At 47.4% G+C, this 17,680-nt stretch overlaps 1 protein-coding gene across 3 annotated transcripts in view; it reads left to right on the plus strand.

Annotated features, from left to right (window-relative positions):
• The first annotated feature begins 4,307 nt into the window (after positions 1 to 4,307).
• GNAO1 (G protein subunit alpha o1) overlaps positions 4,308 to 17,680 on the plus strand; it is a 206,960-nt gene continuing 193,587 nt past the window's right edge. For 2 of the 3 annotated variants that reach the window (XM_029076196.2, XM_029076197.2), the window contains exons 1-2: positions 4,312 to 5,042; positions 5,342 to 5,384. In XM_029076196.2, the coding sequence (XP_028932029.1) occupies positions 4,925 to 5,042; positions 5,342 to 5,384 (161 nt within the window). In that variant the 5' untranslated portion in view covers positions 4,312 to 4,924. Of the gene's footprint in view, positions 5,043 to 5,341; positions 5,385 to 17,680 lie in introns of all 3 variants that reach the window. The other variant, XM_029076199.2, reaches the window with a different exon arrangement.

Genomic DNA, 17,680 nt, shown 5'->3' on the forward strand with positions numbered 1-17,680 from the left:
TTTACAAGTGCTGAGCACTGGGGAAGATACGAGATAATCAGTCGGAATACAGTTCACGTCCCACACGGGGCTCAAAAACAGAAGGAGGGCAGGTATCTCATCCCCATTTCGCATATGAGGAAAATGAGACTCGGAGCTGTGACGCGACCGGATTTCGGACCGGGATGATAATTGCCGGAGCAGAGTGAAGGGGGTGTATCCCGGAAATGTCGTGTAGGAAGAACCGGCAGAAGTGAGCAGTACATTAAAATGACTGCTGGAAGACACCGAGCGGTTGAGGATGACACCGAGATTGTGAGTCTCTGGGGCAGGGAAGATGGTGGCAATATCGATGCAGATGAGAGAGTCAGGAGGAGGAGGAAGGAGTGGGTTGGGGGGCGGGAGGACGGGATGGGGGAAGAGGTCAACACTTTTTGGTGCTACATCTGTCCACTAAATCAGCTGCAGCCGTCGAGGGAGAGAAAAGATGAACAGAAATAGCAATTTGAGCACCCAATGGGAAGCAGCGTGGCTCCGTGGAAAGGGCCTGGACTTCGGAGTCAGAGGTCATGAGTTCGACTCCCGGCTCTGCCACTTGTCAGCCGTGTGACTGTGGGCGAGTCACTTCACTTTTCTGTGCCTCACTTACCTCATCTGCAAAACGGGGATTAACGGTGAGCCTCACGTGGGACAACCTGATGACCCTGTATCTCCCCCAGCGCTTAGAACAGTGCTCTGCACATAGTAAGCGCTTAACAAATACCAACATTATTATTATTATCATTATTCCTCCTGGCCACCAGCTAGTGTTGACAACAGTCTGTACCAACTGCAGTATGTTCCCCTGTAACCCAACCTGCACACTTCCCTCTAACACCATCCTTGCTATACCTCATCCAGGTCTACCTTGTCTCTTCCTATCTGACCGGCCACCACTCTCCCCATCTTCGAAGCCCTACTAAAATCTTATCTCCTCCTAGAGGTCTTCTCTGATCAAGCCCTCCCTTCTGTGTCACCTATTAATTTCACCAAATTAATGCAAGCACTTATCCCACCTTATTATATCAGCCTCTATCAGCCTCCTCGCTGACCACCCTGCCTCCCGTCTCTCCCCACTCCAGCCCGTACTCCATTCTGCTGCCCGGATCATTTTCCCTCAGAAAGGTTCAGACCACGTTTCCCCGCTCCCCAAGAAACTCCAGTGGTTGCCCATCCACCTCCGCATCAAACAAGAACTCCTCACCGGTGGCTTTAAAGCACTCGATCGCTTTGCCCCCTCCTACCTCCCATGCTACTCTCCTACAACCCAGCCTGCACGCTTCATTCCTTTAACCCTAACTTTCTCACTGTCTCTCCATCTCATCTTTCTCACCGCCAACCTCTCGCCCACATCTTACCTCTCTCCCTCCTATCAGACAGATGATTGCTCTCCCCCACTTCAAAGGCTTATTGAAGGCACATCTCCTCCAAGAAACTTTCCCTGACTAAACCCTCCTCTCCTCTTCTCCCACTCCATTCTGCATCACCCTTACTTGCTCCCTCCGTTCATCCTCGCTCCCTTCCCCGCAGCACACGTTTATATATCTATAATTTAGTCGTGTATATTAATGTCTGTCTCCCCTCTAGACTGTGAGCTCAGTGTGGGCCGGGAATGCATGTTTGTTGTTGCAGTGTACTCTCCCAGGCGCTTAATACAGTGCTTTCCACACAATGAGCTCTCAATAAATACAGTTGAACGAATGAATAAACCTATGCATTTGGGTCTTTACTCTTTAAGCACTCTGACATTTACTCCTCCTCCAGCTCCACGGCATTTATGTACTGATGCATCAAAAAGTTATTTTGCCTGTCTCCCTCTCTAGTCTGTAAGCTCTCTGTGGGCAGGGATCACGTCCACCTATTCTACCGTAGCGTTGAAAGAACTTAGCACGGTGCTCTGAGAAATGGTAAGCAGCCAATAAATACCCCTGATTGACTGGACAGAGGAAGCATCTCTCTTCCTTCGTCTCAAAGTCTCCCTCAAGTTCGTCAAGCCTTAACGGGCCAAAGCGTGAGTCGATCGATCGTATTTATTGAGCACTTGATACGTGCAAAGCGCCGCATTAAGCCCTTGGGAGAGAACGTTATAATAGAGTCGGTAGAAACTTTCCCTGCCCACCACAAGCTTACACTGTAGGAGAGATATGAACACAAATTACAGATATGTACTGAAGTGCTGTGGGAAGGGCGAAGAAAAAGGTACAAAAGGGCAAGGATGATGTGGAAGGGAGTGGGAGAAGAGCAAATGAGGGCAGCGAGCTCCTCCATCCCTACAAGAATCACCTCAGCCCAGATCCAGCAAGGCCCAGTGGCATGGACACGGGCTTGGGAGTCAGAGGACGGGGGTTTCTAATCCCGCTCCACCACGTGTCTGCCGTGTGACCTCGGGCAAGTCACTTCACTTCTCTGTGCCTCAGTTACCTCGTCTGTACAATGGGAATTAAGACCGTGAGCTCCACGTGGGGCAACCTGACCTGTGTCTACCCCTGTGCTGAGATCGGTGGTTGGCATAGGATAAGTACTTAACAGCTACCATCATTATTATCCAAAATTTATTTCTGTGTATTCCTTCCTTGCTACCCAAGGCCTGTCGGGACAGTGGAAACCCCACTTTACTGCCTGCTTGGGCCTGGTCCTCAGCCCATCACTGGGCAGGGATCATCTCTATCTGTGGCCGAATCGTATATTCCAAGCGCTTAGTACAGTGCCCCGCACATAGTAAGCGCTCCCGGGCTTGGGAGTCAGAGGTCATGGGTTCGACTCCCGGCTCTGCCACTTGTCAGCTGTGTGACTGTGGGCAAATCACTTCACTTCTCTGTGCCTCGGTGACCTCGTCTGTCAAATGGGGATGAAGATTGTGAGCCTCACGTGGGACAATGTGATTACCCTTTACCTACCCCGGCGCTTAGAACAGTGCTCTGCACATAGTAGGCACTTAACAAATACCAACATTATTAAGAGAAGCAGCGTGGCTCAGTGGAAAGAGCCTGGGCTTGGGAGTCAGAGATCATGGGTTCGACTCCCGGCTCTGCCACTTGTCAGCTGTGTGACTGTGGGCGAGTCGCTTCACTTCTCTGAGCCTCGGTGACCTCATCTGTCAAATGGGGATGAAGACTGTGAGCCTCACGTGGGACCACCTGATGACCCCGTATCTCCCCCACTGCTTAGAACGGTGCTCTGCACCTAGTAAGCGCTTAACAAATACCAACATTATGATTATTAGAACAGTGCTCTGCACCTAGTAAGCGCTCTACAAATACCAACATTATGATTATTAGAACACTGCTCTGCACATAGTAAGCATTCTACAAATACCAACATTATGATTATTAGAACAGTGCTCTGCACATAGTCAGCACTTAAATACCAACATTATGATTATTAGAATAGCGCTCTGCACACAGTAAACACTCAACAAATACCAACATTATGATTATTAGAACAGCGCTCTGCACATAGCAAGCGCTTAACGAATACCAACATTATTAGAACAGCGCTCTGCACATAGTAAGCGCTCAACAAATACCAACATTATGATTATTAGAACTGCGCTCTACACATAGTAAGCGCTCAACAAATACCAACATTATGATTATTAGCACAGCGCTCTGCACGTAGCAAGCGCTTAACAAATACCAACATTATTAGAACAGCGCTCTGCACACAGTAAGCGCTTAAATACCAACATTATGATTATTAGAACAGCGCTCTGCCCATAGTAAGCGCTCTACGGATACCAACATTCTGCTTATTATGGAATGAACGGTCCAGGATCCTAGAGTTGTTCAAAATGGCCAATGGGGTGGAGCACTTGGGTGGAGAACTCAGAATGGAAGAAGACTAAGGGGGGGGGGGAGGGCCAGATTCTACCCCAAAATGGCCTCAACGATCACTCCCCTAGTTTAGATCGCCCGCCCATCCGCTGCGGTAAGAGGGAGGAGGGAAAAAAAACCCCTCCAAACCGGCGGGCCCCACCCGCACCGCGCCCAACGCCAAGGCCGCCCGGCTAAAGGCGCCATTCTAGGCCGCGGGCCTCCCCTCCCCCTCCCCTCGCAGCACGCGCAGCGCCGCCGGCCAATCAGGAGAGGCGGGGCGGGGCGGATGGACCAATGGCCGGGCGGGGAGAGGAGCGGGTGGGCGGGGCTGGCGGGATAAAACCGTCCGTCCGCGCGCGGCCGCCTCCCGCGCGCGCGCGCGCGCGCACGCGGCGGAGGGCGGTGCGCTCGCGCGCGCCTGCTGACGTCATCGAGGCCGGCGAGCCCGTGCGCTGGGTGCAGCCCCCCCCCCCTCCGCTCTTTTTCCCCCCCTTCTTTTCGCCCTCTCTCTCCATTAGGATCCGCTGAACGATGCGCTCGCTCGGAGCCCCAGCCGCCGCCCGTTAGCAACCTTCCCCTCTCCCCCTCCCGTTTGCAAAAAAAAAAAAGGGATGCAATACTAATCATCATCATCATAATTCAATTCAACCACCTCTCCTGCAGAGCGAGGCATCCTCCCTGCCCCCATCCCCACCCTCCTCCTGCTCCGGCTCCAGCTTCTCAGCCTTTTTTTTTTTTTTTGCACAAGCCTCAGTGCCTGCAGCCCGGGGCTCTTGCAACCGTCGAGCTCCCCGGCGGCTGCCACTTCACCGATGCGTTGTTTGCAGAAGGAGGGAAAACCACAACTCATCCCGTAGCGCTTCCCTTCGCGCCCCCACCCCACCCGGCCTCCTGCAGGTGACCGAAAAAAGGGGGAGTGGTCGGAGCCCCACCTCTTTTTCCGGAGGGTGGATTCGGCTCGTAGTTTGGGGTTGGCTTTTTTTTTTTAAAGTGGGTTTTTTGGGTATCGTTATTACTCGGAGGGGTGGAGGGGAGAACCTGAATAGGGGAGCGGTGCCAGCCGAGGTGTGCAGGGCGTCTGTCTGGCCACGATGGGATGTACATTGAGCGCAGAGGAGCGAGCCGCCTTGGAGAGGAGCAAAGCGATTGAGAAAAATCTCAAAGAGGATGGCATCAGCGCCGCCAAAGACGTGAAATTACTCTTGCTGGGTAAGAGCCTTCCCCACCCCACTCCGCCCTAACTCCCCTGCGCGGACCCGGTCCCTTGCATGCAACCTCCTCCGGCCTCACTCCTTTCCCTTCCCTTCCCCTCTTCCCCCTTCACCTGGGGAGATTTGCCTTTTTTATCCCCCCATGCTCCTACAAGGCCACGGGCCCCCGCACCCACCTTTCCCCCCCTCCCCAAACTCTCCCCCCCGCCAAATCCCTATGATGTGCATTGATTCTCTCCGATATATCCTCTTGTGCTCAGTCTCACGCTCCCTCTTTTTCTGTGTCTCCCCAAACAGGGGCCGGAGAATCGGGCAAAAGCACTATCGTGAAGCAGATGAAGTAAGTCCCTTTTGTGTTGGACTTTGATTTTCCTTCCTTTCCCCCCCCCCCCCCATATTTCCGCGGCCTAGTTTCCAAACGCATCCCCCTCGAACCTCTCCCCTTCTCCGTATCGGTTAGCTTCGGCCCCTCCACCTCACCTCCGGGATCTTTCTTTTCCTCTTTTAGGGTGGGGTTATTTTTTTCTTTAAGGGGGAGGGGGGGGGTGTTAGGGTTTTGTATGAATGACGGCGTCCGCCATATTGATCCGAGCATCACCACTATTGGCATTATAGTTATTATTTCCTGCCGGTGGGGTGTTTTCCTCGGCCCTCCAGCCCTCCTTCCCCTCCCCTTCTCCTGTCTGGTCCCGAAGGCGGTGATTTCCAGCTTGGCTAGAAGATGGAGGGAAGTCAGGCCCCTAACTCAGGATGGAAGATCAAGTGTCTGCTGTTCGTGGCTTTGGTGCTGAATTGGAGGTCGTGTGTGCTTTCGCCCTCACACACACACATACACGATCACACTTTCACATACACACACACACACGATCACACTTTCACACACACACACACAGGGCGAGGGATAGCGCCGGGAGCGAAGGGCGGGTGGGTTTCCAAGTTGATGTGAATGACACAGATGTTACCAGGGCAGAGCCATTAAACAACCACCGTCGATTAAGCTTGATGTCAGCTTTCTATCTCCCAGCCCTTTTCCCCTCTCCCCCCCCCCCCCCCAACCGAGGTTTGATCTCTTGACACGGACTGGTTGGGTTGATTCTCTGGCATTTATTTATTTAAAAAAAAATCTATCTGCCCGTAATGCGGATTAAAGGCCAAGGCTCGCTGCCTCCCAAAGCCCCTTTTACCCGAGATTTCAGCCCTCTCCTCTTAATTGGAGCTGCACTTGGCTGCTGATCGCCAGTTAAAATTAAACGGGGTTATAGCTCTCTCGGTCGGTGCCACCGTCTTCCTTATAAATGTCTGTCCTGGTTCTGAACAAGCCCTCCCCATCCTATATCCCTCTCGCCCCCTTGATGCATCTCGTCCTCCACCCCGACCATTGCTTGGAAAACTCCGAGCGTGTTTGCGGTGGTTTCCTTCGGCTGCCGATTGGGGTTTTCTATCTCAGTTCTGTTTGTTTTGTGTTGTTTTTTTTTTCCCGGTCGGCTTCCGTTAACCTAAAGAGATCGTTAAGATCGTTTAGCGAGGGTTTTACGTGCGTTTGCTGTGACACCTTTACCCATACACACGGTTACTAATTAAGGGCTGGCGTGCGGTAAACAAAAATGATTATTTTTCAACCTGTCAGAATAATCGGAGTAATTGCATCCCGAAGGAGAAGACTGGAGAATAAAAATCGCTTTGGTGGGGAGGCGGAGGGAGAAGCTGTATTGAAAAAGACTAAGGCCAAAAAAAAAACCAAACCACACACACACCCCCAACCTTGCATTATAACAGACGTGACAAGCTGGTTCTGGGCGACGCCATGATTGAACCGAGCCCCAGCAGCAACACTGAGAAATTCTCCCCACCTGTTTTTTTTTTTGTTGTTGTTGTTGTTTTTTAATTCCTGAAAGCGCATTCGTGGCTTTTGCACGAGAACTCCCGGGGTCTTTCGTTGCCAAGGGGCTCTGTCTGTTAGCCGCACCCTTTTGCAGCGACGAATTAATGGGCCCCAGGCGTCCCTGGAGCTGGGCACCCCGAGGTGGGCGGAGGGGCCGGGCAGCTGCTCTTTGCACAGCTCGGCTTGGGCCAGATGCGCGGATCCCTCGCAGCTGAGCGAATGGAAGAAAGAAGGGGCTGGGGGAGGGTGAGGAGCTGCGCCCGAGGCCCCGGGCCCTTTAAAAGTGGGGGCGGCCCGAGGCTGGGTTGGCTTTCAGACGGTGCGGCTGGTGGACAGCGCCCAGCTGAGCCTGGAAAAGTCGATCGGGGCCGAGGGCTCCCCTCGGCTCCGCTCGGAGAGACTCGGCAGCGTTCGGGTGCGGTTCGGGTCTCCGAGCGGAGACGGCCGAGTCGCGCCCCGGAGACAAAGCCGAATGCCCTCGGAGAGGCTCCGGCAACTCCGACAGAAGCCGGGGGGACGGGCTCTGCGGATGAACTTCGCATCGGGCGAAACGTCCTCATCCTTTCTCTCGCGAACCCCCTCTCCTTGAAGATGCCAATTCAATCGGCCTGGCCTAGCAGGATCGGAGAGAGATCGTCATGCGTGCATATGTTGGAACACCTATGAAATACTCCATTGGCGAAATATTACGTGTTTAAAACTCTCCAGGGACGAATGAGTGCCATTTTAGAGTGAGAATTTCCAGTTGCATTCGATGGCAAGAAATCTCTGGCAGGTTTCTTCGCTCCTGAGTGTTTCCATTTTTTTTTAACCTATTGATATATTTTTGTATTACCGAAAACAACCGACTAGTGTCTCGGTATTTATGCAGCAAGTATATTTCGGGATATTTTTTTCCCAGGGTGCGTGTGTGTGTGTGTTTTTGTTTTGTTTTCGTTTTTTGTTCTGGCAAATTGGAATGGGGAAAGGATCCCACTTTGAGGGCGGTGGCTTCTCTCATTGAATTTTTCAGATCGAGGCTCCAGGCCCTGTCTGGGAGATGGGTTTGGTTCATTCAGAAAGCCACAGTGTCTGGCCTTCCGCATTTAAAAACGAATAAGGAAATTCAGAGAGAGCCCAGTAACGGAGCGGTGGGAGGAGAGCGGTGTCCTGCGGCCACAGGGCCGTAGAAGACTACCGCATCTGGGGATCCGTGTTCGAAAAACGAGTGGTCTGCCTACTGGCTCCTCGATTCATTGTGTTAGCGATAAAATGCGACTGGCGAGATTGCCGCCGGATGACAGGATCTCCGAGTCTCCCCCGTGAGATGGTTCGCGGTGCCATTCCGTGGACCGGGGAGTCGTAGGTGTCATCCGAAAACTTGAGGAATTGTCGGAGGGTGGGGTAGGGAAGCCAAGTTGGAGATTCAGCTTGCCTAGGAGACATTTCAATAGTTGGCGTGCAGCACAAGGCGATCGTTCCGGCTAGTGGGAAAAAAGAACACCCCACAAAGGGGCCGATTTCAGATGACACTTCGCTTCAACAGGAAGGGTAGAATGATATGATTATGTAATAGTCTACGGGTAAGATCCAGAGCTTAATGAGAACCTAATGAATTCTTAATGGTGACGAGGGTGAGCGGCGTGACCTATTGGAGAGTCGTGAAAGGCATTCGGACATCCATCCGACGCTTCAGATCCCAGATTCCCATCATGCTGCAAGAAAGTGAAAGTAATATTTTGAGGTGGCCTCCATTATGACGAGTTTACACGTTGGAGGATCTTGTTCCGGAGTCTCGAAGGCTTCCGGACGCTCTTAGTAAACGCTGAGATTAGAGCGAAGTGGGCAGTTGCTGAAATGCTAAGAACATTACAGAAGGACTGTTTGATCTGTGAAGGATTTCATAATGAGCGCGACGTTGACTTTGCAGGCAAAAATGACAGAAATTTAAATGACGGGTCAGAGTGGCGATTAAGTTAGTGTTTAGAGCCCAGTTATCCCACTTCATGAGAAATAATTTAGACAGAGCTTTTGGGCTCTTGTTTTTTGCCGTCTGGTGATTGGGAAATCTGTAGCCAAGAGCGGATCCCAAGTACTTGCGGGGCTAAGATATAAATCGTTACCCTCGAGGCAACCACACATATGATTTTTAAAAGACTGTGATTATTAAGTTGCTCTATTTTTAGCATTTAAAATGGCTTTTCAGTGACGCGACTCCACCCTTGTGTTCATTTCTGTCACCAGCTGTGGCTTCTTTTTTACATGCAGGCCAATTAAGTTTTAAAATGGAGGTTGGTCTTATTTAATTTCCAAAAAAAACCTCAAAAGGGCACGTTACAATAATAATTTTAAAAGAAGTGGAATCACCAGAAAAAGACAGTGTAATTGGTTTACAAGTTTTGGATAAATCGTGATAGCCGGTTAGTCCTGAAATCTAATGAAAATAAAAATGAACTGGTAAGGGTACCACATTCATTCGTCTTTTTCTGGTAGAGGGAGCTTCGGTGGGAATCTAATTGCCTGTGCTGGAACGTAATAGGGTTTTGAAGAAAATTGCGGCCAACAAGTTTGGGACGAGCTTCAGCGCCAATACGTAAGAGGAGCTGGAGGTTTTGCGGAGCTGGGTAGAATTTTAGCTCTGCTCTTCTCCGCTGTGAGGTGGGGAATATTGGCATGGGCTTTCTTATGCACGGGCAGGCATCCTTAATTTTTTTATGGAATTTGTTAAGCACTATGTGCCAGGCCCTGGATTAAGATGAGGTCACCGAGGCACAGAGAAATTAAGTGACTTGTCCAAGGTCACACAGCAGACAAGTGGCGGGACTGGGATTAGAATTCAGGTCCTTCTGACTCCCAGGCTCGTGCTCTATCCACTGGGAAACGATGCTTCTCAGTAGGCCACGCTGCTTCTCAGTGCATGTGTAAGTCAACGACTGATCAACCTAACGTCTTCCTTTATGGCTTTTAACCATCCTATTAAATTAGTTCCTAAAACAATGTAACATTTATATACAAATATTCCATTTCCCTTTTCTCCCACTCTCCCATTACCCTTTATATTTGCCCTTAGCCCGCTTCTGATCTCTCCATTAACAACTTCATGTTGTTAGTTTCCCATAAAATATTAACACCAGGTAGCTATTTTTCACCGCAGTTCCTGGTTTGAAAAACAGCAGGCTGTCATTTTTAAGTTCAAACCCCAATTTTCTTTGTCTTCTAGCTCTTTTGTCTGCATTGTCCAAAGGTCTTTAGAATCTTGGCACCCCGCAATTTTGGATTCTTGGGGTTCCTTCTCTTTGTACCCTTTTTTGGGGCCAATTTTGTCTGTATTATCTCCGATTTTCATTTTCTTTTACTCTGTTTCCCGTGGATTACAAGCCTCATACCATTTTATGTTTCTCTCTCGCGGTTATTCTTATTGAAATTAAAAGTTTCGCCGGTTTCTCCCGTACACCCTTTCCCCCGGACCTGATGTTACTACTATAGAGAAGCAGCGTGGCTCAGTGGAAAGAGCCCAGGCTTGGGAGTCAGAGGTAATGAGTTCTAATCCCGGCTCTGCCGCTTACCAGCTGTGTGCTTTGGGCAAGTCACTTAACTGCTCTGGGCCTCATCTGCAAAATGGGGATGAAGACCGTGAGCCCCATGTGGGACAACCTAATCACCTTCTATCCCCCCCAGCACTTAGAACAGTGCTTTGCACATAGTAAGCGCTTAACAAATACCAACATTATTATCATTTAAGATTTCTTTAGCGAGCAGGGCTCATTTTTTTCCTTTTGCATTATTCTTTGGGCACCTTCTCTGCCTCAGCTTCCTAGGCTTCCCTTTCTCAGTTACCTTTTCAGTGGTGAGGAGCCATATTCTCACTCTCCCAAGTTAACCTAATGAAGGGAGGGGCCCAAAATGCATATAACAGACCATATTGAACCTTATGCTACTCAATAGGACACTCTTTGCTAGAGAAGGTGCTCAGGACTTGTCCCTAAGGGATGTTGAGAAACACCGTGGCCTAGTGGAATGATCACGGGCCTGGGAGTCAAAGGACCTGGGTTCTAGTCCCAGTTCTGCCACTTGTCTGCTCTGTGACGTCGGGCAAGTCGCTTCCCTTCTCTGGGCTTCAGTTACCTCATCTACAAAACGAGAATTAAGAGTATGATCTGTATGTGAGAGGAACTGTGTCCAACCTCGTTAGCTTGAATCTACCTCATTGTTTAATACAGTGTCTGTCACATAATAAGTGCTTTCAAATACCATTAAAAAAATGTTATTTAAGGCTGAAGTTCTGGTAAGTTCCATTCTGCTTTCTGCCCCTGAGCTTATAAATGAAATGCACCTTTATTTCATTTATTTCGTAAGTGTCATCATATGAGATATAGATTGATTCAGATTCTCCGATTGAAAACAGAGTGCTAGGTAATGATACTTTGCTGCTTAATGATCTCACAGTGATACCTATACTTCTAAGTGTATAAACATTTTATTTGTTAGCTAATCTTAGATATGCTTTCCTTCTTTGCTTCTGTTACCTTGCATCTATCACGTGGATTCACCTTAGAGAGTGATTTTGAAGATAAGCATGAGGAAGAAAATAATGGCAAATCAAGCAAAAATGATTTCCTTAGCTGATATTGAATTTCCAAGTATTGTTCTGTAAATTTCAAATACCGAAAGGACTTTTTACCCAAATAGCCACTCACCGTGTAGTGGAATTCTCTGCAGTGCAATACCTGTTGAATTTTGAAATGGAGTCTGTTTGTTGAAACAATTTTTGACAATTCGATTAAGTGGATGCAGGCTCCATAATAGCTTGATGTAGTTTGAATGTTAAAAGAAAACCTTTCCTCTCTTTTAGTCATGTGGCTTGATTAGATCTGACATAGAAGGGGGCAAGCTGTCAATTATTTTGATTTTTTTCTTCTTGATGAAATTGATGTGCAGCATTTCCAAGCTGGTTGTACTGTAGAGCCGAGAGAGAGGTTGAATGGTCAAAAATAGGTATTTACTAGGTCATATATGTTCTTCAGATCTACCCATTTGCCCATTCTCTGGCCATTTCACGTGATCACGTGACCTTTTTGCCAACTATTGATCATTTCCGGAATTCAAGCGTTTGACTTTCACTGAATCCAGTCCTGTTTGAACTCAGTAACTAGGTTCAGAGTTTGAGGGGCAGTACCTTCTCAGTTCTCAGAAACACACACTGAATCACTAATTAATACCGAAGCACATCCTGTCCTGGATGACTAGAGAGTTCCATTTAACAGGTCAAAAGATGTCAAAGAGAAGAGAATTTCAAACAGGAGCACAGTGTTAGAGAGGGGTTGAATGCGTGCAAAAAATCTTGTACTGCTTGATTTAAAAAAAAAAAGTGAATTACTTAAAAGTTTATTTTTAAATACTCTCAAGGAAGTTAAGTGATATGGACCACAATTGCTGTAAGTGCAGTTTATCAAATTGGAGATTATTTCAGAAACATTTAAATTTCATGAGTGAATATCATCTAGTTTAAAAATTAGGGGCTGATTATTCAAGATCTAGACTCATCTCAACTATTCAGAAGCCTCTAGATTTAGCTATTGCATTATCCTCTTAGAAGCTGGAACTTTTAACGCCTTTATTCGCCCTTTTAAAATTGCTAGGTCTCTAGCACATGCTGCTTAAATGTTCAGAAAATTAAGCCATGGCTTTAGAGACGGTACAAAATTCTACACACAGCTCTTCTTTATCTTCACACATGAGCGGCTTCCTTTCAAAACTATGAGACTTGTGCCTGTTAAAAGACGGGGACAGGAACTTATTGTCATCTGCCCGTCACCTTGCCTCCCCCTTCCTGCACTCTGCAGTAGTAGTTACATAACAAGCTAAATTGCCAGAGCTGGTGTCACAGGCAAACTAAAAGGTGCTCTGGTGAAATTAGCTCTGTAACTCATAGTAGTTAAAAGCAGTCAGAGAGCTATGTCTACCTTAATTCTCTTTCAAACGCGAGAAGCGGCGTGGCCTAGTGGCTAGAGCGCTGGCCCGGGGCTCAGAAGGACCTGGGTTCTAATCCGAGCTCGGCCACTTCTCTGCCGTGAGGCTTTGGGCGAGGCACTTAACTTCTCTGTGCCTCATTTGCCTCCTCTGTAAAATGGGGATTAATGCAGTGAGCCCCGTGTGGGACATGGACTGTGTCCGACCTGATTAACTTGTATCTACCCCAGTGCTTAGTACTGGTGCCTAGCGAGCACTTAACAAATACCATTAAAAAGAGGGGGAAATATACTTCTTGGTGGTCTCTGAAAGTATTTTAAGAAAACCTGAGAGTGAAATGTTCAAACCAGAAAGATTCTTGTAAGGAGATGAGGAGTTGAATACCACTGACCATAACCTTGGTGATTCACTAACCAAGAAAATCACAGTTCTGAAAGGCCTCTCTAAAAACAGCTTCAAGGAAAACCTTCCCGATGGTAACGCATCTCTAAAATAGAGAAATGGAGTCTGAAGATTCAGTTTTAATGCGAAGCCGTGCACGGACGAATGGTCTTTTATTTATATTAATGTCTTTCTCCCCCTCTATACCGTGAGCTCCTCGTGGGCAGGGAACATGTCAAAAGCTCTGTTGTGTGTTCCCAAGCTCGTAAAACGGTGACCTGTACACAATAAGTACTCAATAAATACCACCGATTGATTAATTCACTGATTGATTTAAGATAAGGAGTTGCGATTCTGGCTTCGTAGAGTATACGGTAGTGATGGGGATACTTAAGTGCTTTTATTTCATTGGAATAATAAGTGCTTATTATGTGCAAAGCACTGTTCTGAGCGCTGGGTGGGGATACAGGGTGATCAGGTTGTCCCACGTGGGGCTCACAGTCTTAATCCCCTTCTTACAGACGAGGTAACTGAGGTCCAGAGAAGTCAAGTGACTCGCCCAAAGTCACAACTTGACTGAAAGTAACACTAAACTAGGGTAGGGCGAACAACAGGAGAAGATGGCTTGGTTCTACTCCGTAAGAATCAGGGAGAACGTGGATAGATTGTCGAAATGTGGAATTCAGGTCGGGAGTGTGGGTGTTCTTGGCTTCAACAGCTTTTGGGTTCTAAGGCATCTCTAGTCCTAATTTTCTTGGCACAAAAGAGGGAAAACATTGTTCTTCTCATAGCACAGAAAGATAAAATGAAGGTAACAGGATGAGATGAGTAGAGAATCTAACAGAATTGTTGGCTCCTCAAGGGAGCGAGTCTTTTTGATATTCCCTCAATTTGTAATGCAGGGCTTCACACGTCCATCAGTCAATGGGATTTACTGAGCGCTTAAAGTGTGCATAGAGCTATGCTAAGTGCTGGGGGAAAAGTGCAGTAGAATGGAGTTGGTAGACACAATCCCTGCCAACAAGAAGCTTAAAGTCTAGTGAACATTCAAATGGTTTTGTTGATGATGGGGCTGATGATAATAAAAGACCATCCCCTGCCCGAGAAAATTTCAAAAGAATGATATCTCCACAAATGGCACAGAGAAAAGGATTTGACTTCTGTGTACAAGCTCCGCTAGCTTGGAATATCCCCAAGTGCAGTCGTCACGTCTACTTGCACTGTTTGGTTTCTCCCAAGCTCTCTGTTCAGTGGTCTGCACCCAGTAAGTGCTAAATAAGTACCATTGATTAATAAACATTCTGAACGTGTTTTCCTCAGGGTGGGACAAGAAGAATTGGCAAGGAGACTGTTGGCAGGTTAGGAAGAGAAAAATCACTTCTGGAACCCTGCTGTGTACCAGCTGAAATGCAGGAAAAAATTGCTAGAAGACTATGATAATTAGTAAAAATGAGTAGGACGGTATACATAGATGGTCTCCTATAATATACTGTTATCGTCCTATTTTTTCAGTGAAACAAATGCTTTTCTAGAGACATTTCTTACAATACTTGTTCTAGCCTTTAAGCACATTGTGAGCAGGGACCATATCTACCAAATCTTTTGTACTCTTCCATGTGCTTAGTACAGTGCTCTGCTCACAAGTGTTCAATAGATACGATTGGTTGTCTGACCACATTCGTGATGCCCATGTTTCCACAACCAAAGCGGGCAAGAGGATGCTATTGTTCAGTAGACCATTAGGTGTGGCTGTAATAGCCAATAGAATGGCCAGGGTTGAACTCTGAACCCTGATCCTTGGGAGCGGGGGCCATGTTATTTTCTTTTAACGTAAGTCCGGAGCACTTAAGTACAGTGTTCTCACACAGAAGGCGCTAGAAAATCCCCATTTTAAGACATTTCAAGTTAACTTGAACATCACTTACGAGATTTCTATATTTACAACCTATTTTGGCTTTACGGCATATCATTTTTAATTTTACTGTTACCCTCCTTTATGGCTGTAGCTCAAGAGTTTGGGGTGGGGTGTTGTGGGGTGTTTGAGAGCTATAGGGAAATGAGGGCACAATTTTGTAAAGTTCCCGTGTTTAGGAAGAAATGAGGGAAAAAATTTCAAGAGGGTAGAGAGTGAGGTGGGGGAGGCTGGGAGGATGTTGACTTGTCCATTTTACTTCCAATGAAATAAAAGTTGGCTACTCTACCATGGACCTTTCAGGCTCAATATAAATACATCAGGAAGGCTATAATCCTAGACGGTATTTGACCGAGTAAACAATCCTGGCTAATGTAGGTAAGAGTAGGGTCTTCCACCTTGACTCGGGAATCAATCCCCTACTAATAATATAGTTTCTCTACAAAAATTGGTTTTGATTTGGAATATTTCAACTAAAGACTCAACTTTCCGGAACTGTTACGTCGGAAGTTCGGGCTTCCGTGAGTGTTAACGAAGATGGTGGGGGGGGGGGGGCGAAGGGGGTGTCGCGGGAGTCCTGAATCGAGGTTAGCTTCAAAGACACAGCTGATAAAATGATGTTGGGGCCATCATCTTGCTGCTAACAGTGGTCTTCTTCACACACCACCTTTGGTCCAACAGCTGAGATCACTTTTCAACGTGGTTTTAACTTTCGGGCACTTTGGCAAACATGTTTGAGACACAGGTTATGGAAGAAGAGAAAAGCATCTGCGTCTGATCCACTGGTGTCTGGATATGGTTTGAAAATGGGTGGAAGGGGGGAGATGGGAGAATAAAAAAGATAGGATTCAGAGGTCAAGAAAGGCCATGGATTTTTGCATTCCTTGCATCTGAAAGGAAAAGGTTCAATAGCCTTTGCTCACCTGCAGCCAGAAAGTCATCATATCCAGAGAGGGAGGGAAGGGAGGAAGAGCTTTTAATGGCAAAGGAGACTGACTCCGTCAGACGCCATAGATGTATCTCGCAATAAAACCATAAAACTCCTAGGCCTCCTCAGGTAATTGAGAAAGAAAAGCAGTTGGATTGATTGATTGATTGATTGATTAGAAGTGCGCTGGAGCTTTGGTCGAGTGGGAGTTCAATCTCCGGATCCAAAGTGACACTGTTGAGGAAATGCAGAATTTTGTGACTCTGGCATTGTAGTTTACCATTTCCAGCTCTAATCACACTTTGACCAGAATTTTGAATTTCCATTTTATTTCAGGATGTGCAAGATTAGGGACTAAAAATAATAGTCCCATCTTCCTTTTACACAACCTTAAAAGGCGCACAGGAGACTCTGAATTTTATTTCATTAATTCATTTTAGTGTCTAAATTTTTTTGAATAATTTATTTCCACGTCCTTCTCCCCTATTTGATTTTAAGCTCCCTGAAGATAGGGTTCAAATCTTCTAATTCTGTTGGACTCTCCCAAGTGCTTAATACTATGCTCTGCCCAGAGCAGGCGAGTAATGTATACTTCTGTCATAATGGAAAGAGTCAGAGGTCATGGGTTCTAATCCTGGCTCCACGACTTGTCAACTGTGTGACTTTGAGCAAGTCACTTTACTTCTCTGTGCCTCTGTTACCTCATCTGTAAAATGGGGATTAAGACTGTGAACCTCATGTGGGACAACCTGATAACCAGTGCTTAGAACAGTGTTTGGCACATAGTAAGCGCTTAAATACCATTATTATCGTTCTGATAGACTGAGACAAGATATGAGGACGAGTGGCTTGAGCAGCTGTTGCCTTCTCATGTTATGCATGGTTGTCAAGAACATGGGATTTGTATGTGAACACTACCTGTGAAAAGGGACCATGGCCTGGGGAAAGCGGAAGGCGATGAGGGATCATTCTTGTGATTCCAATCCCCTTTAACAACCAAGAAGAAGCGTGGAGGTCCTGCTCAGAAAAGCAGTGTGACCTAGTGGAAAGATTAGACTGTAAGCCCGTCAATGGGCAGGGACTCTATCTGTTGCCGATTTGTACATTCCAAGCGCTTAGTACAGTGCCCTGCACATAGTAAGCGCTCAGTAAATACTATTGAATGAATGAATCTAATCCCAGCCCTGCCACTTGCCTGCCATGTAACCTTGGGCAAGTCACTTCACTTCTCCTGGCCTCAGTGCCATATCTGTAAAATGGGGACGCGGAGTAGCTTAATGGATCGATCACGGGCCTGGGAGTCAAAAGAACCGTGTTCTAATCCTGGCTCAGCCACTTGTCTGCCGGGTGGCCTTGGGCAAGTCACTTCACTTCTCTCTGCCTCAGCTCCCTCATCCGGAAAGTGGGGTTTAAGACTATGAGCCGTGAGTGGGACAGGGACTGTGTCCAACCCAATTACTTTGTATCTACCCCAGCGCTTATTACAGTGCCTGGCTCATAGTCAGCACTAACAAATAGCACAATTATCATCATCATTGTTCTTCCTACCGAGACTGTGATCCCCACTTGGGACGGGGCTGTGTC

Source organism: Ornithorhynchus anatinus, chromosome 11 (assembly GCF_004115215.2).
Source record: "Ornithorhynchus anatinus isolate Pmale09 chromosome 11, mOrnAna1.pri.v4, whole genome shotgun sequence".
Classification (NCBI taxonomy): Eukaryota; Metazoa; Chordata; class Mammalia; order Monotremata; family Ornithorhynchidae; genus Ornithorhynchus; species Ornithorhynchus anatinus.